The sequence below is a fragment of the Enhydra lutris genome, unplaced genomic scaffold (genome assembly GCF_002288905.1).
Source record: "Enhydra lutris kenyoni isolate GAN:26980312 unplaced genomic scaffold, ASM228890v2 scaffoldscaffold55, whole genome shotgun sequence".
NCBI lineage: Eukaryota > Metazoa > Chordata > Mammalia > Carnivora > Mustelidae > Enhydra > Enhydra lutris.
In genome coordinates this window covers 10,300,784-10,324,324 of record NW_019154139.1, presented here as the reverse complement: position 1 = coordinate 10,324,324, position 23,541 = coordinate 10,300,784, and the positions used below count along the sequence as shown (strand labels likewise).

General features: G+C 58.2%; 3 protein-coding genes across 4 annotated transcripts; all 3 read left to right on the top strand.

Annotated features, from left to right (window-relative positions):
• The first annotated feature begins 8,453 nt into the window (after positions 1–8,453).
• Positions 8,454–10,635, top strand: LOC111157564 (histone H1.0). The gene has a single exon (XM_022519080.1). It carries the CDS (start codon positions 8,732–8,734, stop codon positions 9,314–9,316), a length of 585 nt encoding a protein of 194 aa, XP_022374788.1. The 5' UTR covers positions 8,454–8,731; the 3' UTR covers positions 9,317–10,635.
• A 584-nt stretch (positions 10,636–11,219) lies between these two features.
• LOC111157701 (glycine C-acetyltransferase) lies at positions 11,220–17,217 on the top strand. Of its 2 annotated transcripts, XM_022519332.1 has the most exons (9): positions 11,220–11,437; positions 12,951–13,081; positions 14,117–14,218; positions 14,685–14,831; positions 15,364–15,518; positions 15,649–15,731; positions 15,925–16,096; positions 16,503–16,624; positions 16,895–17,217. In XM_022519332.1, the coding sequence occupies exons 1-9, from the start codon at positions 11,242–11,244 to the stop codon at positions 17,044–17,046; spliced, it is 1,260 nt and encodes a 419-aa protein (XP_022375040.1). In that variant the 5' UTR covers positions 11,220–11,241; the 3' UTR covers positions 17,047–17,217. The 2 variants fall into 2 exon arrangements, with proteins under 2 accessions (XP_022375040.1, XP_022375041.1); XM_022519333.1 differs by lacking the exon at positions 15,364–15,518 and having other exon boundaries at positions 14,685–14,836.
• A 4,075-nt stretch (positions 17,218–21,292) lies between these two features.
• On the top strand, positions 21,293–23,037 carry LOC111157471 (galanin receptor 3). Its single transcript, XM_022518890.1, has 2 exons — positions 21,293–21,651; positions 22,269–23,037. Exons 1-2 carry the CDS (start codon positions 21,293–21,295, stop codon positions 23,035–23,037), a joined length of 1,128 nt encoding a protein of 375 aa, XP_022374598.1.
• The last annotated feature ends 504 nt before the right edge of the window (positions 23,038–23,541 follow it).

Here is a 23,541-nt window from a genome sequence, read left to right as displayed (position 1 = left end):
AACTGACTTTTGGGGGCACCAGAAATCTAACCGAGTCCAGCCCATGGGTTTTTTTTTTTTTTTTTTAAGATTTTATTTATTTATTTGTCAGAGAGAGAAAGCACACAAGCAGGCAGAGAGGCAGGCGGAGGCAGAGAGAGAGGCAGGCTCCCCGCTGAGCAAGGAGCCCGATGCGGGGCTCGATCCCAGGACCCCGGGATCATGACCCGAGCCGAAGGCAGCGGCTTAACCCACTGAGCCACCCAGGCGTCCCCAGCCCATGGGTTTTTACCAATGTCCCCTCCTACCCCACTGGTCGCACTGCTGTGAGATGACCGGAGTACCCACCCTGCCCCTAGCTCTCTGCCCACATGAGATTTCTCGGAACACAGAACAGCCCTGGCTGGGAGCTGGGCCACACTGGGAGCCACGGCAGGTGTGGAGGGATGTTGCTCCCATCCCCCACCCCCTGCACCCCATAGGTGTGTGGGTAACCATGTATGAGAGGACCAACGGCTCCCCAAAGATGTCCAAGGTCTGCTTCCCACAAACCGAAGGTGTTCTGCTGCGGCACCAAAGGGGGAGTTGAACTGATCTTGAGCCAGAGATGAGCCTGGATTATCCGGGTGGCCCAGGGTCATTGCAGGGGTCCTTACATGGGGGACGAGGGCGGGGGAGGCGTCAGAACCAGAGAGACAGCATCAGGAAGGAGACCTGACCCACCACGGCTGGCTTTCGAGACAAAAAGGGCCCACAAGCCAAAGAATGCAGGCAGCCTCGGGAAGCCGGAGAAGACAAGAAGCAGGTACCCCCCGCCACCCCAAACCCACAGCCTCTGAATGAACACGTGTCTGCCCACTCCTTTGTGTTGTTTCAAAGCACCCTCTAGGAGGTCATTTGCTACTGTAGCAGCAGGAATTTATACCCTGGGCAACTTATTCTTTTCTTACCTTTCCCCAGGGTAGAAGTGAGACAGGCCAGGCATCACTCTCTGACCTCATCTGGGGCGCAGCAGGACAAAATCTCCTCTACTCTTAAAAGAAGCGTGGATACACCCATTTTCATAGCAGCGTTATTCACAACAGTCAAAAGGTAGAAGCAGCCCAAGAGTTCATCAGCGGATGAATGGATAAACAAAATGCGGTACACACGTACAATGCAATATTGTCCAGCCATCAATAATGATCATTATTCAAAAGGAAGGAAATTCGGACACAAGCTACAACATGGATAAACCTTGAGGACATGGCACTGAGTGAAGTCTGCCACAAAATGCTGTATGATTCCCCTCACACATGGGACCTGAAGGAGTCAAGTTCATAGAGACAGAAAGTAACACGGGGGCGGCCAGGGGCTGGGGAAAGGGGACAGGGAGTTGTTTAATGGGGACAGGGCTGTGATTTTGCAAGATGCAAAGCGCTCTGGAGGTCGATTGCACAACACTGCGAATATACTTGACCCTACAGAACACTTAGAAATGATTAAGATGGACGTTTGTGTGTTGGGTGTATTTTACCACGATTAAAAAAATAAAAGCAGGGAGCGCCTGGGTGGCTCAGTGGATTAAAGCCTCTGCCTTCGGCTCAGGTCATGATCCCAGGGTCCTGGGATCCAGCCCCGCATCAGGGCTCTCTGCTCAGCAGGGAGCCTACTTACCCCTCTCTCTCTGCCTGCCTCTCTGCCTACCTATGATCTCTGTCTGTCAAAGAAATAAATAAAATCTTTTTAAAATAAATAAATAAATAAAAGCAGGAGAAACGTGGAAAGTAGTGAGCATCACCTTACATGAAGAAGGATTTCTCAACAGCAAGAAAAATCTGCGGACCCTTCCTTCCCCATGTAATATGGATAATCTGTTTAAAAGAAAGGGACGTATCATTTGTTCAATGAAATCATGTAAAGGCTCCCTGACTTAAGGACAATGGTGATAAATCTATTTACTTGGTGAATTTCCCAAAGAAGGAAGGATGGCTACCAGTGATGTGACAGGGCCCTTGTCCCCTGAGCCATCGGCCTGGCCCGAGGACCTCATCCATTGCTCATTTCCTTCTGCATGTGCTCTTTAAAAAGAAGCAGCTGAGCAAAGGGGTAGGTTCTTGATGTCAGATATGCCTCCATTTGAAATCGGCTCTCCCACTCACTGGCTGTGTGACTTTGGGCAGGTTACTTTACCTCTCTGTTTCCGTTTTCCCTATCTGTACCCTGGGGACAGCCACAGTCCACCCCTCAGCACTGCTAGAAAAGATTTAACGAGTCTAAAGTTAGGCCAGTGCTTGGCACATGCTGACAACATGCTGGCCATCCCAGGGATAGGACTCATCTGAGCTCACACTGTGTTGGTTAATACCTTCTGAGTGGCTCTGATAAGAAAACTCCTATATTCTGCTGGGGACCGACAGGACATGCGAGGCAGGATCTACCCCCCACCCCCAGCCAGGGAACTCCCGACCTCGCAGTCTTCTCTGACTGTATCACAATTTGTCCGCCTTGGCACTCTGGTCATTGGGGCTGGATAATTCTTTGTTGGGGGCTGGGGGGGCTGGGCTGTGCCTTGGAGGGCCTTAAAGGACAGGCATCCCTGGCCTCTATCCACTAGACTCCAGAAGCAGCCTCCCACTGGGATAATCAAAACTGTCCAGATGTGGCCAAAGGTCCGTGGGGACACAAAACTGCCTCCATCTGAGAAGTACTGAGCTAAAGGGCAAGACAGGGGAGGCTGGGAAGTCAGCAAAGCCTCAGGGAGGAGACACTCCAGGGGCTGAGCCTTGAGCTTGGCTAAGATTTCCAGAGGAGTGTGTGTGTGTGTGGGGGGGGGGTCATCATTCTGTCCTGGCTCTCACCCCACCTCCCCAGCATTTTTGGCTTCCTCCTCTTCTGCCCCCTGATCTCGGGAGCTGTGGACTTCTATCTCCACACTTCCCTTGAGAATAGCAGCTCTTTGCTGCAAATCCTTCCAGTTCCCCATCTCCAGAAGCAATCTCTCTCCTGGGTCTCTGACTCTTCATCCAGCTGCCTCCGGACACCTTCACCTGGAGCCCTCCAGGCTCTTCAAGTCCAATGTGGCCAGAGTTGCCCTCTCCCCTACCCACCACAGTCCATATACTGGCACCCCTATTGGTACCTGTTTGCTCACCCTCATCCCTCTCTCCCAGAGACTTGGTGGGTTGACCTCTTAAATGTCATTGAAATCCAGCCCCTCCTCTCCATCCCCACAGCTGGCATTGCTGCCCCCCGAACCTGTCGGATAGCACACTCCCCCTCCAGACCACCGCTGCAAAAAGGCCAACCCTGGGGGCACCTGGCTGGCTCAGTGGTAGAGCTTGTGACTCTTGACCTCAGGGTCCCAGAGTTCAAATCCCGCATTGGTGTAGAGCTTGCTTACTTACTTACATACATACATAACATAAATGTCACATGCACTCCTTCCCTTGCACATAAACATCCCATGCCCGGTCTGCGCAGCTGTGAGGCCTGGATCGCCCTCGGCTGGATCTCGGCTTGAGCCCCTCGGTCACCTCACTTCTGCCTGTACAGTCACCTACGTGCCCGTGGCCACGCCTCCACTCCAGTTGCTCCACCCACTTCCAGCGCCAACGCCCCTTTCCAGTGAAAATCCTCCTCCTCCTTCAAAGCCTGGCTCCTGCGTCCTCTGGGAAATCTTCCTGCGTTCCCCAGCCTCTTGCCAAGGTTCTTATTTCCTCTTTTTCCTTGAAGGAACGATGTTTGAAAGCTGGGAGCTGAACCTGTGGCCCGAACACCCTCCCACCCTAGGCCCCCAGCCCTACCTGAGTCCCAGAGAGCTGGAAGGGCTCTAGTAGATTTTCTGGTCAACCGTCTTCATTCTCCAGATGACGGGGACGTCCCTCCCATGAGGGCAGATGATGGCCTTTGTGGCCCTGGCTGGTGGCGTTGGAGAGGTTGGCCTCGCCTGCCCCACCCTGATACTCTCTCCTTCCTCCCTGGCCTTCGGGACACCCCTCCTCCCCTGGTTTACCTTTCAACTCTGGCAGTTCCTTCTTGGTCGCCTCTGCTGGTGTTTCCTCTTCACTCCCACCTCCTCCTGTCAGTGTCCCCACGCCCGGTCCTTCTTGCAGTCAGCTGTCTCTCTGATCCCGTCCTTTAAATGCCAGTCCTTTAAATGCCCACTGTCTGCTGACAGATCCCAGATGCGCATCTGAGACCTCAGACTCTCTCCCTGTAGGGTCCTCCTATCCACCTGCTTTCTCCCTCCGCATCTCCACTCATCCAGCTGGGGGACATCTCCAGCCTAACCCAGCCAGTCCCCTCCCACCTGCTCACCTTCAGTCTTCCCTGCCTCAGTCCACGACAGCTCTGTCTCCTAGTGTTAAAGCGAAAGTCCTTGGGGTGCCCCTGGGACATGACCACTTCCCATCCCCTCCACTGCTGTCACCTGGGCCAAATTACCATTATCTCTCACCTGGATTATCACAACCACGTCCTCACCCTGCTTCTGTCTTTGCCCTCTGCAGCCTCTTCACGCAGCAGTCAGAGTTAACCGGGTCTGACTATTGTCTGTGGGTCCCATCATGTCCTCCTCTACTCAAAACTCTCCCATGACTCCCATCTCATTCAAGTAAGAGCCAAAGTCCCACAAACCCCATCTGACCTGTGCCTCCTTTACTTCCCCAGCCCTTACCTTTTTTAAAATTCATCTCCTTCTGCTGTCCTTCTTAATTCAGCCACCTTGTATACTCCTGCCACAGGGCCTTTGCACCAGCTGTTCCCTTTGCTTGGAAGAATTTTTCTCCAAGAATAAGAATGCTTTCTTCCCTCACCTCCATTGAATCTTTGCGCACATGTCAGCTTCTTAATGAGGCCTTCTCTGACCACCCTGTTCAAAATTGCCAACCACCTCCTCTTAGCAATGCCCTTCACCTTCCCCTTATCCTGTTCTAATTTTGTCTTTGCAATTATGGCCTTCGAACGCACTGTGTAATTGACTTCTTTATCTGGTCTATTGCTTATCTATTTTTTCAACTAGAATTTCAGCTCCACAAGCGCAGGAATCTCTTATCTCTTGTTCACAGCCATATCCCGGTGCCTATCCCAGTGCCTGGGAATTAAGGTTCTAAAGCCTGGAATGAGTGCATGTCTTGCAAGGTCTCATGAGACCACAGGTGGTGCAGTGGGAGTCATTGGCTTGGGAGTGTCACCCTGCCACCCACCTTCAGGCTGACCCACCTTGGACAAGTCATTCAGTCATTTTAGACCTCCTCTTTGAAAAATGAAGATGTTATGTGTGTACCAAGGGCTTAATAAAGGCTGGCACACGCAAACATGCGAACATTAGAAAAACTTGACCCATGGCATTCTAATGCAATTTACACTTTTCCGTACAGGATTTCATTCCACCCTCACATCAACCTCAGAGGTAGGTAGGACAGATGGCCTTTCACCCTTTTACAGGTGGAGACACCGAAGCCTTTCTTCACAGGTGGAAAAACAGCTGTGAAGAAAGATGGGCCCCTCCCCGTGTGACTGGACAGATGATGTCTGACCCCCGCCCCTCGCCGGGGGTGGACAGGCGGTTCTGAGGTTCAAGAGGGTCCTGGGTGGGAGGGGGATGGGAGAACCGTGCGAGGACTCGGCGCCAGGGGACTACATTTCCCAGGAGGAGTTGCCCGCAGCGCTGCGGCTCCCGGGTTTTTAAAGGGCTCGCGTAAAAGGCGCGGGTGGGAGGGTGGTTAGTTTCGCAGTCCGCCCGCGGGAAAATGGCTCGGCGCTTGGTGCGGGCAGAGAGCGGTCCGCGGGGGTGCCGGGCGGGAGTCAAGAAGCCCCCAGGCCCTGCAGTGTCAACCAAGGGAGGTGAGGCCAAGCCAGTCTGGAGGCAGCCTTTCCTCATCTTGTCCCCTTGATCTCCGACTCTGCTCCCAACTCCCGGCCCCCTCCCTTCTCTCCAACTGGGGCGGTGGGGGGGGGGGGGCGTTGGGATAGTGAATCCCGCCACGGGACTGGACGTGGGCTGTCTGCCTGCGGGAAGCTCCCGCGACTCCGAGGCGACTCCTCCCTCCATTTCTGGCTTCAGTTCCCGGGAGAGAATTTACAGGTTTCTGGGATGCGTAGGGATATGGGATGTGAGAGCTACAAAATGAAGGGAAGACCTGGGGGCGCCGGGAGTTGAGCCTCAGTGCACCCCCATAGCTATCCTTCCGAATCCCGCGGTTTCCACGGTAAAATGGGGATGGGGGGAGCTGAGTGATCACGGTGGCTGCCTCCCCAGGCTGGAGGCGCAAAGATTCAAGAAACGTGGAGAGCAAGCACTTTGCAAACTGTAAGGCGCTGTGTAAATAAAATTGTTTCATCATCGTGCCAAAGGATTCATCTAGTCCTTATTTTAAGACGCCCAGGGCCGTGGCGTGGGTGTGGGGTGTGGGGTGTGTGTACCCATGTCGGACCCAGGGGTGGCTCTGGCTATTAGGATGGCCTATTTCCCCCTCCAGATTTTAGTGAGAACCAGAACTGTCTTTGTAAATAACTAAAACAAATCCACCAAAATGTTGTGTTTTCAAATCAGGAAACTTCGGGGTAAATGATATCATCCAAATAAGAACCTTGACCTTTTGAACTAACCTGGCCCTTGGTCGCTTCCCTTCCCTGCCTGTGCCAGTGCCACTAAGATAAGCCGGTGAGAAGGCATCTGATAGCGAGTCTCAGGCCTCCCTCTCCCGCCCCCCCCCCCCCCGCCCCGCCACCATTTGGATTAATCCATCCCTTGGTGTTTGTGGGGGGAAACCTATTAATTTCCCTGGCCTCAGAGACTCCCCAAGTCCAGTAAGAGCCCTTCCCCCAACCGCAGCTACGATCCCCCATCCCCCACCTAAACCCTCCAACCATCCCCCCTCCCCTCCCCAACAGCCAGTGTCTGCAAACAGCACCGGGACCATAACAGAGACACGTTCATCATTTTGACCAGCTATAAACCCCCACTCCCAGGGTATTGTTTAAATGAAGAGTGCCCTGCCTCTTTACTTAGGGAATAAAAGCGGGTTTGTTGTGGGAGGGGGGCTTAGGGAGGGAGCATCCCAGAATCTCAACCCAGGGTCCCTGCCAAGCGGGCCCTGCATGTGATTAGGATGTGTTTCATAGACAAGGGGTCCCAGGAACTCTGGGGTCCCTTCTGCTGGCCTCTGGACCCCTAAAGTCCCTCGGAGGCCCTCAAGATTCCCTTCAGACGGTGACACCCCTTGTTCACGTCATCTATACCTGCCAAGCAGCACGGAAAAGAGGTATACGTTTTAACAAAGACATCGCATCCTCCCAGCAAAATGGCGGTGGTCCCGGCCACCGCTCCCTGAGCAACTGCACACTTTCCGAGGATTAGTCAGGACCCAAGTAACGCGACCCCCTCCTCCACCTCTCCCCCAGAGCCCCGTTTTTCCAAGTTCCCAAAGCACTCAGGGCCTCTCTTCATCCCAGGGGCCCCCAGGACAAGTCTCTTGTTGGAGCCTTTGGGACAGCTCCTCCATTGCAGACCCCTCCCCCACTGACTTCAAGGGACCTTGGGAGGGTGACTTGACCCCCAGGCTGTGCCTCAGGTGTGGGGACAGCAAGGATCAGCCTCTGAGAACCCCAAAACGCCCAGGCTGAGAGAGGCAAATGAATGAATTCCCGATTAGGATATATGGGCGATGTGGGGGGTCTCTGAGGAAAAGAGAGGACTCTGGAGACCCCTCCTCAATCCCTCGGGGGTCCCAGGCAGTAGTGGGGGTCTGGCCTCAGGAGAGAACCGCCACGCAGAGGTCAGGGGACACGCTGGGGGAGAACCGGCAGAGGAGGGGGAAGGGATAAAGTTTGAAAGTGCCCCTACAACTCTTCCAGGGAAAGTTTGCTTAGGGGCCCCAAGGACAGAGAAGGGGTAGAGGTGCGGGGGGCCCGGTGGCGGGATGACCCCCGAGAGGTGACCGGACCCCGGGGGAGCGCCCCCTCCCCCCTGTCCCGGCTCGGCCCGGCTGGGAGTCGCCCGGCTCTGGGCAGCGTGTGTTAGTTGGGGCCGCTTTCCAGCCGCTCCGCCGGGCTGGGGGGTCCCGCCGCGGGCCGGGAGCGGGCTCTCCGGTAGCCCCAGGGGGGAGCTTTGCTACGGGGGGTTTCCCGCACCCGGGCTCCTCGGCCCCGCAGAGCCAGCCCCCCGCAAAGGGGAAATGTGCAGGCGCACCAGCGGTCCTCAGCGCCGTTTGGGGCGCGTGGCGGGCGCGGGGGGGCGACGGCCGGGCCGGCGGGATGCCCGGCCGGGGAGCCCAGGGAGCCAGGCAGCGGTCCCGGGCGGCGGCGGGGAGCGGGAAGGCCCGGGCCGGGGGGAAAGGTCGGATTTGCTCGGCGGAAGAAACACAGATGGCGGCGGCGCGGCGCCATTCCGGGCCGGGAGCAGGCAGCCAGCAGCCCTGTCCTCACCGCGGTCCGCCCGCCGCCGCTAAATACCCGGATGCGCCGCCCGAGCGCCAGACGCGGAGCTGGGAAAGGGGAGGCAGAGGAGGCGGAGGCAGAGCCCGCGCTTGAGCCCGAGCCCGAGTCGGGCGCCGAAACCGAGCGACAGAGCGGCGGGGCTGGGCCACGCAGAGGCGGCCTGGCGAGTCCTCCCGCGACCCGAGCCAGGTCCCTGAGAGCCGGGCCCCGGACTGGCCCGGGAGTCAGGAGGAGCGCCAGAGCAGATCCCGAGTAAGGCTTTCCTCGGCCCCCGACGAGGGCTGGCCCTTTTGAAGGCGCGTCCTCCAACAGCTGGACCAGACAGGCCACCATGACCGAGAACTCCACATCCACCCCTGCGGCCAAGCCCAAGCGGGCCAAGGCCTCCAAGAAGTCCACAGACCACCCCAAGTATTCAGACATGATCGTGGCTGCCATCCAGGCGGAGAAGAACCGCGCTGGCTCCTCGCGCCAGTCCATCCAGAAGTACATCAAGAGCCACTACAAGGTGGGTGAGAACGCCGACTCGCAGATCAAGTTGTCCATCAAGCGCCTGGTCACCACTGGGGTCCTCAAGCAGACCAAAGGGGTGGGTGCCTCAGGGTCCTTCCGGCTGGCCAAAAGCGATGAGCCCAAGAGGTCAGTGGCCTTCAAGAAGACGAAGAAGGAAGTCAAGAAGGTGGCCACGCCAAAGAAGGCAGCCAAGCCCAAGAAGGCTGCCTCCAAAGCTCCAAGCAAGAAGCCCAAAGCCACCCCAGTCAAGAAGGCCAAGAAGAAGCCGGCTGCCACGCCCAGGAAAACCAAAAAACCCAAGACTGTCAAGGCCAAGCCCGTCAAGGCATCCAAGCCTAAGAAGGCCAAACCAGTGAAGCCCAAAGCCAAGTCCAGTGCCAAGAGGGCCGGCAAGAAGAAGTGACAATGGGGCTTTTCTTGTGGACACTCCTGCCTGTCTCCTATTTTCTGTAAATACTTCTCTCTTTTCTTCTCTCTTGATCTTCATCTGCAGTCCTTTGCCCCTTATTTGGATGCCTCAGAAATTAGGGAATAATCCATTTTTCCTTAACCAATCGCTCAAGGACAGCAACCACAAATCTCATGTCTAATGATGAGAATGTACTTCTGTTTTGTTTCGTTGACTTGTTATTAATCTACTTAATGGGTTTAGGGACCTGGGTGGGTTTGTGTGTTTTGTTTGGTAGGATGGCTTGTTCATTAGGAAGGTAAAGGGTCAGGAGAGAATGGGCAAGGCCGCTCGTTCGGACTAGAAGAGGGGGAGCCTGGAAATGGTAAGGTTTGTAGGAGTAGCTTTAAGGTGAGCCAGCCTTCTCTAGATTGCACACCGCTTGTGAGAGTTCCAGAACTTTGGTGGGGAGAGGGGAGGGGTGGCAGCAGCTGGATGGCAAAGGAGGGAGTGGGGGGAAAAAAAAAACCCTCTCCAGGCTGACTTCCACCTTCCAATACTGAGCGGTGGGGGGTCCAAATGCAGTTTCCTTCTCACTGTTAGAGTGCCCCTGTGGCCTCCCTATTGTCCTAGGGAAGGGAAGGGAGGGTGTCCTAGTGACAGCTGGTCTGAGAAGCTGTTTGAGCGGCTTCTTTCAGTCAGCTGGAAACTAACCATTGGGGGGGGGGTTGTGGCTTCAGAAAGTCTCATGTTAAACGGGAGTGGAAACTTTGGGGGAAGGGTGGGGACTCAGTCAGCCAAGTGCCTCAGTGTGCCCTGTTAAAAGTTGGGTTTTTCCACACAATTGGATTGTATCATAGGAGGACTTCTTTCCTTTTCGCCTGGTTTTTGGTTCCTCCTGTGTAAGAAAGATTGGTGGTTTGGCCTGGTGGCCTGGTGGGGCTCCAGCCTTGCCACCTGACACTTAAAAACCTCCCGACCTCCTTACTTTTGAGTCTTTTATAAAAGTAGCTGTAGATGGGGGACGGGGGAGTGGGCGGGGAGTGGACAGTAAGACATACTGCAGTCGATTTTGAATTGCTAAGTAGTTTCACAGAGCTAGGTCTGTGTGTATGTGTGTATATGTATATATACATATCTAGAGCTAGTACTTAACGTTTCACGCCCGGGAGCTGGGAGAAAAAACCTGTACAGTCGTCTTTTATTTTTAATAATATAGGAAAATACACACTTGTGCGTGATCCACCCCCCTCCTTTTTTTTTTTTTTTAGCAAGTGTTATTTGTGCTGGGCAGAGTTTGCTGTCTTTGTAATTTTAAAACTTTAAAATAAAATTGAAAAATGAAACCTGAACGGTGCATTTTTTTTTCCTTACTTTTAAGGCTGGAGGCAAATGCAGAGCAATCGGCTAGGCGAGCTGGGGTGAAATCCTGGGGGTGTTTGCACCTGCGAATGGGGGGACGGTTCCAACAGTTCGACAGGAACCGGGAAACGGGACTGAAGAGTACAGAGCGTGCCTCAGCCTGCTTCTAGGGTCTTGCCTTTGGGGTCCAGGGTGCACCCTGTTTCCTTCCGGGCGCTGGGTGCGTAGGCAGGGGTTCGGGAGTACAGTGGAGGGTCTGGTGGGCTGGGCCCTGGGACTCGCCACCCTCCGCCAGGTAGCGTCCCCTTCCCCCACGGGGAGCGCTCCAGTCTCAATTTACACGTCAATCTACTTCCATCCTCTGTGGGTCGCGCCAGGCCCCTCCTACCCATCTCTGGGCCCGCCCCCCCCCCCCCACCCATCCCTGGGCCCGCCTCCCCGCCCCTTTAACGGCCCTCTTGCTCCGATTGGCTGCCGAGGCTCGGCCCCCGCCCACCCCCCCAAGCCACGAGACCGCGAGTCTTCCGCGGCTCGCAGGACCCCTGGCTAGCGGGAGCGCTCGGGCGAAGGTGGACACCATGTGGGCCGGTCGCGCGCTCCACGCCTCTCTCTCCGCGGCCCCCAGCAGCCGCCGCGCGCAGTCGGCGCTGACCCAGCTGCGTGGCGTCCTGCAGGAGGAGCTGGAAGCGATCCGCGGCGCTGGCACCTGGAAGAACGAGCGGGTCATTACGTCCCGTCAGGGGCCGCGCATCCACGTGGACGGCGTCTCCGGAGGTAACTCCCCCGCTCCTGGGAGTCTTCGGACCGGGCTGGGTGTTCGCAGACCTTGGTTCCAGGCTGGAATAGAGGGCCGGGTGGCAGGGGGCCGGGGAGGGGGCAATATCTGCTCTCGTAGCCGCAGGCACCTTTCCCAATCTATCAGGCTGACTTGACGGCTTCCCAGGGTTCCCTGGAACCTAGTTAAACCTGTTTTCACGGAGGGAGGTGATACGCTGTTGAGTACCTTCTTGACTCAGGGTAGGGCTGGAGTGAGACCCGGTCCCGTGAGAACGTGAGAGAAAAAGAGAGACACCCAGCTGGCTCCCACCTGGCTGCTTCAAGGAAGGGGGTGGGAAGAAGGCAGCTAGAAGCCCCGCGTTTCTGGAGCTGCCGCCTGGAGCTGGTCTCCACTCCCTGCTGCACGTGGACTCCTGCGGACCTCCCAGCGTGGGAAGAACTAAACCCATTGTACAGACAGAGACGCTGAGGCTCAGAGATGTGGAATGGCTTCCCCAAAAGCCCCTGCTAGCAGCGGGCAGAGCTGGGCTTTGGTCCAGGTTCTCCCTTATATCGGAGCTAGAAGGTCCGCCAGTGGGTCAGAAAAGCCAGCTTGCCGCCCAGAGTCACAACGAGAGGGAGGTGGCCGGCTGCTGCAGGAGTCACACCATGAACTGACCCACTGGGCCTTCCTCATGTCTGTCTAACCAGTGGTCACCGCCTGTCTTGTCCGTGCCAGGCCCCAGATGATGCTGCTTATAAACAGGCTCCCAAACCTGCTTTCTGCTCAGGAAATAGGCCTGGGATCCTTGGTGCTGTTGTATTTATTTGTAAACCGAGGTGCCCCCAAAAAATCTCTGCCTCCCTCCCCATCCTCCCCCGAACCCCCCACCCCTGCCTGGGGGAAGCTTGGAGCAGGTCAAAACATGGGAAATGAGGAGAGACAGGTTGTCCTCATGCTTTTGCCCTTTATAGGCCTCAGTTTCCCCCTCAGGTCAGCTGTGTTCACTTTGGGCTTTATAAGTCAGGAGTTGAGGTCTCAAGGAGACCCCCCCACACCCACACACTTCAGACCCATGATTCTGTACCAGGAGCAAAGTCAGCTGTGCGGAGTCTGAGGACCACACTGGGCTCGTGAGCCTGCTCGCTTACCCACAAGGGAACCAGGGCCCACATGGGGCTTTGCTGGTGGTGTTCAGGGGCAGGAGAAGCCTGTGAGGTAGGGCTACGTTCCTCACTGGGTACAATGTGATTCAGAGCCAGAGTCTAAACTTCTTACCCTTCAAGGCACCACTCTGAGGGGCCTTTCCTGACCCTCCCTCTCCGGTACCTGTCAGATTGGGTCCCTCCCCGGGGCCCCTAGCTCCCCATCCTGGCCTCTGCCCCACAGTGGATCATACTGTGTGGTTGTTGCCTTGTCAAGGGCAAATCCAGGTTCGTCTCCTCTCTGAGTTCCCAGGGCCTGGCACAGACACCTTTCCAGGCCCTTTCTTGCCCTGAGCCGCTGTGTCCGTACCGTCCTCCACTTCAGGAATCCTTAACTTCTGTGCCAACAATTACCTGGGCCTGAGCAGCCACCCTGAGGTCATCCAGGCAGGTCTGCAGGCCCTGGAGGAGTTTGGAGCCGGCCTTAGCTCGACCCGCTTCATCTGTGGGACCCAGGTACACAGTGGCTGTTGGAGGGGGCGGTTGGGGGGTGTCTTGTCCCCAGCGTTGGGCACTGACCCCAACTGCCTGCTTCCCACAGTCAGCAAGCCTGGTTTAGCCAGCTCAGCTCACCCAGGGCCCTGGGCCCACCCTTAGCCTAGAGCTATCCACCAGAAAGGCCAGCTCAGGCTTCTGTTGTGTTGCAAAAGAAACTTTCCAGTCGCCCCAAGTGTCCCTCTCCCCCACCTGCATGCAGAACTGCTTAGAACAGTGCCTGACACGTAGTAGTGCTCCGTAAACATTGATTATTTTATTGTGTAAATGTTACAAAATAAATACCTAGATGGGAAACTTACAGTGCTTACTGTGTATCAGGTACTGTATTAAGAACATTACAAATATTAACTCATTAATGCCCCTAACGGTCATAAGCGGTAGGGGATATTCTTGTCTCTTACAGAGATGATGCTGAAGCCAGAGAAATTGGGTGACTTCCTCTAGGGCATGCAGACTGTTATGATAGGAGTTTAACCCAGATGGCTTTGCTTCTAACTGCCATGAGGATTACTACCCATCTTCTCAGAAAGGGGACGGTGAAATGAATGTCAGAAACAGGACTCTTAACCCCCAGCCAGGGCCCTTTCCAACAAAGCCCTCACCCTGACCGAACAGCTTTCAAATATAAGAATTTCAGGCCCAAATAAAGCTACGTAATCCTTTTCCTTGCCATTTTGCAACCTAAAAAGGCACTTACTTTGATGTCAGAAAGACATCTTTCCTTGCCATCATCCCCCATAATTCGTCATTAGACCTCCATTATAGACGAAGGTCCCACCAGGTAGGGGTACCTAGTGAGCCCCTGATCCCTCAGGGGGAACCACCTGCCACGTTCCCGTTAGCTCTGGGGGAACCCACGTGGTGAAGAAAGAAGGGAGAGGCCAAGGCTGCAGGTCCTCTGTGCTCAGTCTGTGACCTTCTAAGCCTCCGTCCCCAGAACTTGTTTCATGTGACCCCGCAGGCATTAACACCTGTTTCACTCTGTTTCTGTAGAGCATCCACAAGGATCTAGAAGCAAAGATAGCCCGCTTCCATCAGCGGGAGGATGCCATCCTGTATCCTAGCTGTTTCGATGCCAACGCTGGCCTTTTTGAGGTTTGGGGGGGGAGGGGGGGCGCAGGTGGGAGTGGTGAGGACTGCTAGGCTATGGAGGAAGGCTTGGGAGTGAGCAGTGAGGGGAACCTGGCAGGATGTCAGTGCTGTGCCTAGAGGCTCCAGGGCCTTTTTCTCCTGGAGGCTAAGCTTGGGCCAAGTAGGTTGCTGCAGGAAGAATCCTGGGACCTGCAAGGGACCAGCTCCCAGGGCACTGGGGAGATAACCTACATCAGTGGGAAGGTCGGAGTCAGCCGGGGCCGGGTACTCGCCTGTTCTCACCTGCTCTCACAGGAGCTGGGCCCTGGCCTGAAGCCCTGAGGACCCAGATAGAGGCAGACAGGGGCTCCGTGCCTCCCTGCCCGGCAGAATGCCCTGGATGGCAGTGAAATTTTGACTCACGTAGACATGGGGAGGGAGAAGCCCTAGGTGGTTGGGCAGAAGCTCCACTCCAGCTGCTTTCTCCCAGGCCCTGCTGACCCCACAGGATGCAGTCCTGTCAGACGAGCTGAACCACGCCTCCATCATTGATGGCATCCGTCTATGTAAGGCCCATAAATACCGCTACCACCACCTGGACATGGCTGACTTGGAGGCCAAGCTGCAGGAGGCCCAGGTGGGGTGAGGCCCAGGTGGGGCGAGGCCCAAGGGTGGCAGAGGCAAGAACCGGGCTTATCCTCAGCCTCGCCCCTGGTGAAAGAACTAAGGCTTGGAGGGACCCACTTTGCACTCCCAAAGAACACGAAAGCTTGAAACAGAATTTGAACCCAGATCCTTCTGCCCCAAGGCTTTCTTCCATTATACGGAGCTGCCTTGACTTTTAGCCATCACCTTCCATGTGGCAGGCCCCGCTGGGCGTAAAGGTGGGATGAGCTTCGGGATAGAAGTGGTCCCACCCCACCCTCCCTCTCGCAGGGGAGACTGAGCTGTTCTCACTGGCCAGGACTGCCCTGGAAGAGCTGGGCATGGCTCAGGGAGGCACAGATGAGGACCGGGATGTTCCGGCCCCAACATAGTAATGCTTACGTGCCGGCCTCCGTGCCAGACCCTGGGCAAGGTGAGCCCTTAGAGCCCTGAGCAGCATAGAGAATGGGAGGATTGGCCCAGCTGGGGACACCAGCCATCACCTGTCCACGGCTTCCCTACAGAAGCATCGGCTGCGCCTGGTGGCCACTGATGGGGCCTTTTCCATGGATGGCGACATCGCCCCCCTGCGGGAGATCTGCCACCTTGCCTCTCGATATGATGCCCTGGTCTTTGTGGATGAGTGTCACGCTACTGGCTTCCTGGGGGCCACTGGACGGTGGGAGCGTGCATCTCCTTGGGTTGGGCTTCTGAGGATGGGTGGGAAAGCAGGAAGCCGGCCCTTCCCCTAACCCATGGCCCCTGGGCACTCGGGCAGCCAGTGGTGGCAGTGCTAGCTTCCCTTGCAGGGGCACGGATGAGCTGCTGGGTGTCACAGACCAGGTCACCATCATCAACTCCACGCTGGGGAAGGCACTGGGTGGAGCTTCAGGTACCTACAGGGTCATGCCCCTGGGGTCCCCTTATCCACAGGCAGGCCCCTGGAGAGGTCTCAGGGAAGGTGGGGAGGAGAGGCTGGGACGGTACAGAAGAGGGCAGTGTGGACTGTCCTCCCAGGAGGGGCTCGGGGTAGGCTCTGGCACCTGGCCTCTGACTCCCACCCTCACCTCTGCCCTTGTCCTCAGGGGGCTACACGACGGGGCCTGAGCCCCTGGTGTCCCTGCTTCGGCAGCGCTCCCGGCCCTACCTCTTCTCCAACAGCCTGCCCCCTGCTGTCGTCGGCTGTGCCTCCAAGGCCCTGGACCTGCTTATGGAGAGCAACGCCATCGTCCAGACTATGGCAGCCAAGACCCAGCGGTGCGGTCCCCGGCAGGGGTGGGACAGGCTGGGGGTGGGGGAGCTGGTAGGGGCCTGCCCCCATGTGCCCACCCTCTGCCCATACCATGCCTCCAGCAGATTGCACTGGGACTCAGCCCTTTTAACCAAGGGCTGCCTGCCCACCCACCTACCTCTTCTCTGTCTCCCTCTTCCTTCCATTTCCTGGTACATTTCTCCGTCAATGACCCTGTGTCTCCCCATCTTATATTATCCTGTCTTTTCACTCTCTGGTTTGGTCTGCTGGTTCCTCTGCCTGGCTCCCCATCTGCATCTGGCTCTGTTGGTCCATCCTGCAGACTTGGGCACAGATCACGGGCCCGTCAGGAGTGGGTGTGAACCCTCCACAGTCCCCTGGCTACCTGTGACACCCAGCTTGTGCCCACAGTTTCCGCAGTAAGATGGAGGCTGCTGGCTTTACCATCCTGGGAGCCAATCATCCCATCTGCCCAGTGATGCTGGGTGATGCTCGGCTGGCCTCTTGCATGGCGGATGACATGCTCAAGAGAGGTGAGGAAGCCGGGACAAGGAGACCGGTTACGGGTCTTCAGAGAAAAGAGGAGGGAGCCCCTGTATTATGAATGCTCCCCCATACCCTCCCCCTACGACCCTCTCGAGACGAGCTGAAGATCCCAGGCCATGACTTATCTGCATGTCTGGGAAACCTTAGGCAACTCCCTTGCCCTCTGTGACCCTCAGGGGAGTAGGAACAATGTGTCATGTCTCCCAAAGCGTGTGTGGCTTTGCTGAGCCCCAGGTTGACCCTTTCTACCTTACCAGGCATCTTCGTCATCGGGTTCAGCTATCCAGTGGTCCCCAAGGGCAAGGCCCGGATCCGGGTACAGATCTCGGCGGTGCACAGCGAGGAGGACATCGACCGCTGTGTGGAGGCCTTCGTGGAGGTGGGGCGGCTGCATGGGGCCCTACCCTGACGTGGCTGGTGACGAGCAGAGCCAAGATCCCCCTCCCTCCACATTGACAAAAGGGCCCTTCGGTCGGCCTGGGCCAGAGGCTCTGAGCCCTGTCAAAGTCCTGAGGCTGGGCTGGGGCAAGGCCCGTTCTTGTGGTTGAGAGTGTCCAGCAACAATGTGGAAACGGGCTGACATATCAGTGTGCTTCATTCTCTCTGGGCAGGCCCGCCCTGTGACCAGTTGAAGAATCAGGTGGGAGCTGAGGCTCCTGAGTAGGTTTCAGAGCTGACCACCTACCCTAGGTTAAGATGAGACGCAGGCCGTGGGGATAATGTGGGTAGCCCCCCCCCGCCCCAATCGGATTCTGTGCTGCTGGAGAGGACAGCTACCAACCCTGCAGGCCCTTTCCCACCCCCCCCCCGCCATTTGCTCCCCACCCCCGGGGAACCCCCGTTTTTTCCCCCCCCCCCCCCCCCCCGCCATCCAAAGGATGGTTTACAGCTGGCCAGATAAGGAGGGGCTGGGCACCCAAACCTGCCCCAAAGGAAAGAACGTGGGTCACTATCGGGAAGGCCCCCCGACAGTTTGGAACCATGTATTCTAGCCCACTTTGGCCCCTGGGCAGGCCCCTTCCCCTCTGTGTGCCTCAGTTTCCCGCACTACCAAGAGTAGATGGTACAGAGTAACTGGGCTCCTTCCATCCCTCTCGGTCCAAGGCCTACGGGCCTGCTGATCAGCCGCCAGGGGGCGCAGCGAGCTCAGGCTCCGGCTGCTATTGCCGCGCCCCGCCAGAATCCAGGCCTCGGCGGGCAAGGCTCTCCGTAGAGTTGATTTGCTGCTGCCAAGGCCCCGTCCACACTTGTCCCCAGAAGGGGCTCGCTGCTCCCCTAGTGGACACCTTCCTGTAGTCGCTGTCCCTGGTCCTTGTCTTTTCATTGCCGTCCCCACTCAGCTTTATGGGCACGGGGGCGGGGTGGGGGGGTGGCCCAGGCAGGATAGGTTCTGACTCACTCGGCTCCAGCCTCATTGGGGTGTGGCCTTGGGAAGCTCGGACCTCGCTGGACGTAGGGCAGGGAGGATGAAAACGCCCTTCGTCCACAACAGGGAACTAGGACCCCCTCTCCGTGTCCTCGAACCCCCAGCCCTGCCCTTAGCCTGGCTGTCGGGATGGATGGTCTGGGCCAGCTGCTGCGATCCTAACTGGGATTCTAGGAATCTTAGCTTGTGGTCGGAAGGAGCTTGAGGCTGGGGTCCAGGACCTCCACGTGCTGGGAGATGGCCGACCAGGGAAGAGGGCTGCTGTGGCGACAGCAGCAGCTGGAATACTCGAGAGAGCCGCAGCCAGGCGGTCGTGTACCTGGCGCAGGCGCACCGTTGCAGCAGCGAGTGCCTATGGCCTGGCGCTAGCCTCGGGCCCAGCCAGCAGCTTGATGTGCGTGATCTGCGTAGGCCGGCGGGTTACACGGGATGGCCCCAAGCAGCCACCGGGCAACGCATTCCAGCAGTAGGTGTGGCGTGTCCGGCAGGGACAGAAAGCGGCGCCCAGGTCCACCCGGCAGTGGCTCAGAGCACGCGCCGGCTCGTCCTGCGGCTCCCGGGCGCCCCCCGGCGGCTGGCGTGGGCAGCTGCGTTGTGTCAGCTCGCGGCTGTGCCGGCTCCCATCCGCGGAGGTACAGAAGGGCTGGTGGGAAGCACCCGCGGGCGCCGCGGACGCTCTGGGCGCACATGCTGCGGGCTGGACGCGTGCTGGTAGTGGCCCGACGGCCGTGGGTCAGCCGCACCTCCACCTCCAGAGACCGCTCCCACGGCTCACGGTCCACGTCTTCTGCATCTGGCTCTGGGTTCAAGGCTGCGGCCTCCTGGAGCAAGAGAAGGAGGGGGCGCCAGGGACGTGCTGGGCTCCGGCCTTGGCCTTGACAATGCGGTTTTTCCTGCCTGCTACTCGCCAGCCCTCTGGCTGCCTCGGTCCTCCTGCCCTCACTCCTTCCCTCTTTCTCCCTCTCCCACTCCCCCTGCTTATGTTCCCTCTCTCACTGTGTCCCTGTCTAGTGAATAAATACAATCTTTTTTTAAAAAACCAAACAAAAAACGAAAAAAACCTCTGAGCACACAGGAAAATCCCAGGGGTCTGGGAGATGCTAGTCCTAGAGTTTCTTCCCCAGTTCCTTGGGCCTTGAATGCAAGTCCTGGCTCTATCAGTGTCCCAGTGTCCCCTCAAACTATTTTCTCTTCCCTTTCACGGACTTCCTATTAACATTCCCGCCTACCTCCCAGCTTCTAGAAAGACCACAAGCAGTCCCTACCACCTCTTCTCTCCTTAAACTCATTGCAGACTCTTTTGCCCCCAGTACACTTGTCCAGTTTACAAACAACCTCACTGTTATGAAATCCAGGGTACCTCTCCCCCTCTTCCCATCCCTGACTAGTCTCTCTAACCCTCTGGAGGCATTTGGCCATGTGGCTCACTTCTCCAAGAGTTCCAGGCCAGAACCCCATGCCTGATTGAATCACACAGCCATGAACCAAGACAGACTAATCTCTTTGGCTTCTGCCAGCACAAGAGGATCATAATGGATCAGTCATTAAATCACTCCCCCTCTGTCCATCCTTTTCACGCCAGGCCAAAATAAACCAATTACAAGTTAAATGAGCAGATCATGTCCCTGCTCTAAAACTTCCACTAGTTTCCCATTACCCTCAGGCTAAAGCCAGACTCTGGATGGACCCAAACACCCTCCATCTCCTCAGACACACTGAGCCTCTGGAACAAGCTTAGGAAAGGTGACGGGCCCCAGGATTCTCAGGAACTGGGGGAGTCTCTTTTCTCCAGAAAAGAGACTCCTATTCTGGTTTCCTAGCCTGGGACACCCCATTCAAGATGAGAAACCCTTTCTGAGCTTGGATTAGAGCCCTCCTTGGGGCAGAGAGAGGGAAGATGGGGAGTGAATCATTAGGCTGGAGGTGGGAGTGCCAGGAATGGGCTGGGCCCCGGGCACGGAGGGGTTAACTCCAAAGCGAATCTCAGAGAGCGAGATCAATGGGTTACTTACTGCAGAAAGAGGCAGAAGCAACGCAGGGAGGCAGAAAAGAACCAGGCAGAAGAGCATGCCACCCGGGGGGAAATCAGGGACCAAGGAGGAGGTGGCCGGTGGCTACTCCTGAGGGAGCGCCCAAGTCTGGCTCAGCGGAGGAGGTGCCTTACAGGAGAAGAGGGAACAGCGGGAGGCAGACCTGCACCTACAGGGAGGTGCCAAGGGGTAGCCGCTGAGCCAAGAGGCAGCCTCAGTCTGGCCGGTTCACCCAGGACCAAGCAGGGCCCTGTGCCCAGAATTGAGGTGGGTGTTACCCATCCTGAGCCTCTGGGGGCTTGCTGCATGCTGGGGGTTGGGGGGAGCGCAGATACCACCTTTCTTCCCTCCACCCTGCTTCCCCTCATTCTCTTAATGTGTCCCATCAACCCAGAGGTCCCAGGCGAGCAGGGGGATCCACAGGTAGTAGCTGATAGGGCCGAGGGATGGAGCAAGGGTGAGAGTGGGCACGGCGGGCATAAATGCGCACGCACGCACACACACGCGCGCACACTTACTCGCATGGGGGTCGGAGGCCCCACCTGTTACAGGCTGTCAGCTGAGCGCTCCAGCCTGGGAGTCAGGGTACCAGGCGGCAACAGCCCCAGGTCTGCCACTCAAAGTGTGATATTAGCTTCCCGTGTCCCCTCTCTGAGCCTCAGTTTCCTCTTGTGCGAAAAGGGGGTCAGTGGCCTCTATGGTTTTCCCAGCTGTGCCACTGTGGGGCTTTCACTAAACTGGACTTTACGATGACTCAGGGATATCACCCGTGTTTTGCTGACTTTGACCTAAGTCCGATTCTCCCCCTGAGCTTCCAGCCCCCGAGGAGAAGAGAGGTCCGTCTATCAGCAGCTTGGCTTGGGCTCGCCCCTCCCCCACCTCCCGGGTCCTCAGCCCATTCTGCTGGGAGGTATCCATCGCCTAATCCTTTCTCAGGGGGGTGTTCCCTGGGAAACTGAGAAACCCACCTCAGACACGTAGGCATTTGTGCCCGGCTTGCACGAATGGATCTCAGGGAGAATCTGTGGCTGTCGCCCTCCTCCCACCACCATGCCCCCAGGAGCTCCCCGCGCCCAGGAGACATGGCCAGGCCGAGGCCGGGGGGCCTGGATGGAGACCCCGCGGTCGTGTGACCAGAGCCGGGAGCTCCTGTCTGAGGACTCCAGCTTCTTTCCCTCAGGTGCCCATCGGATGGGAAGATGGCTGATGCGCAGAACATTTCGCTAGACAGCCCAGGGAGCGTGGGGGCCGTGGTGGTACCCGTGGTGTTCGCCCTCATCTTCCTGCTGGGCGCTGTGGGCAATGGGCTGGTGCTGGCTGTGCTGTTGCAGCCCAGCCCCAGTGCCTGGCAGGAGCCGGGCAGCACTACGGACCTGTTCATCCTCAACCTAGCAGTGGCCGACCTCTGCTTCATCCTGTGCTGCGTGCCCTTCCAGGCCGCCATCTACACGCTGGACGCCTGGCTCTTCGGGGCCCTCGTCTGCAAGGCTGTGCACCTGCTCATCTACCTCACCATGTACGCCAGCAGCTTCACGCTAGCCGCCGTCTCTGTGGACAGGTGCGCTGGGCCTGGGACCTGGCTGGGTCTGGGCTGGGGAGGGAAGACCTAAACAGATTCCTTAGGAAGGAGAGCTTGGGGGACCAAGAAGGGAGAGGATGGCAGGGAGAGAAGGAACAGCTCTCCGGCCCCTACCAGTCTCTGCGCACCTGCAGAGCCTGCTCCGGCGGACCATCCTGCCCCCCACCTCCCAACTCCACCGTGAGCTTCCAGAAGATATCTCTGTGTCTTACATGCCAGCAGAGGCTGGCACGTAGTAGGTGCTCCGTAAATGTGACATGAATGGCAAAAAGAACACATGAATGAATCCATCGGTTACTTTATTACCGCCCACACCCAGCCTAGGCTGTGGTCATACCTGTTTTCGCCGTTCCAAACTTGGGGTCCAATCCAGGCTTGGTGACCTTGGGCAAGTCTCTTCCCTCCGAGCCTCTATCCCGGCCTTGCTAGGAGGTGCCAGGCGCTGCTCCAAGCGCTGGGCGTGTTACTGACCTCCACCCTAGCCCGCCACGGGGCGAGGCAGGTCGCGGGTCCGCAGATAGCGTCCCCGCGGGGTGCGGGGGGTGGGGAGCGCGGGGCCCTGCCGTCCGCCGCGCTGACCCGGCGCCCGCCCGCAGGTACCTGGCCGTGCGGCACCCGCTGCGCTCGCGGGCCCTGCGCACGCCGCGCCACGCCCGCGCCGCCGTGGGCCTCGTGTGGCTGCTGGCGGCGCTCTTCTCGGCGCCCTACTTCAGCTACTACGGCACGGTGCGCTACGGCGCGCTCGAGCTCTGCGTGCCCACCTGGGAGGACGCGCGCCGGCGCGCCCTCGACGTGGCCACCTTCGCCGCCGGCTACCTGCTGCCCGTGGCGGTGGTGAGCCTGGCCTACGCGCGCACGCTGCGCTTCCTGTGGGCGGCCGTGGGCCCCGCGGGCGCCGCGATGGCCGAGGCCCGGCGCAGAGCCACGGGCCGCGCGGGACGCGCCATGCTGGCGGTGGCCGCGCTCTACGCCCTCTGCTGGGGCCCGCACCACGCGCTCATCCTCTGCTTCTGGTTCGGCCGCTTCGCCTTCAGCCCGGCCACCTACGCCTGCCGCCTGGCCTCGCACTGCCTCGCCTACGCCAACTCCTGCCTCAACCCGCTCGTCTACGCGCTCGCCTCGCGCCACTTCCGCGCGCGCCTCCGCCGCCTTTGGCCCTGTGGCCGCCGCCACCGCCACCGCCACCGCCGCGCCCGGGCTCCCCCGGGTGCCCGTCGCCGCGTCCGCCCCGCCGCCTGCCCCGGGGACGCCCGGCCTCGCGGGAAGCTGCCGGCGGGCGGCGGCCGGGCTGGCGATCCGGGGGAAGGGCCCGCCCGCGCCTTAGAGGCTGGACGACGAGCCCCGTCTGCCCCAGGACCGGAATGAACCTTGTACGCCTCCCCTCTGCGCGGGGGACCGTCTGTCTGCCATTCCGCTTCCCCCAGGGTATGGCGCCAGGCAGGAGTCCTCCGAGGCGAGGAGGCGCACTGTCTGAGCTGGGGCTCCAGTCCGGTGGACGCCCCTGGGCCTGGGCCATGAAATTGGGTCCCCCCATCCCGGCTAAGCGCAGGCTCCCCGGCCCGACAGCCCCCAGATTCTGGCCATAGCCAGTCTGGCTCCAACTCAGTCAGCGGCTTCCAGGCCCTGCTTCCGCCACCGCCCTTCCTCAAGCCCCTTTTCCCATCCAAGCCGTTCCCTGGGTAATGTAACGCTAGCCAGCCGCTAATTCAGCAAATAGTTGTGAAGCATTCACTGTATATCTTATGCGGTGCTACATTCTTCCGTCTAATTAGCAAAGCAGCTTTGCAACGTAGATAGGATTAGTTCCATTCCTGCAGCTGGAGAAATCAAGAATCAGAACGCGTTCGGGGGGGGGGGGGGGGGGGGGGG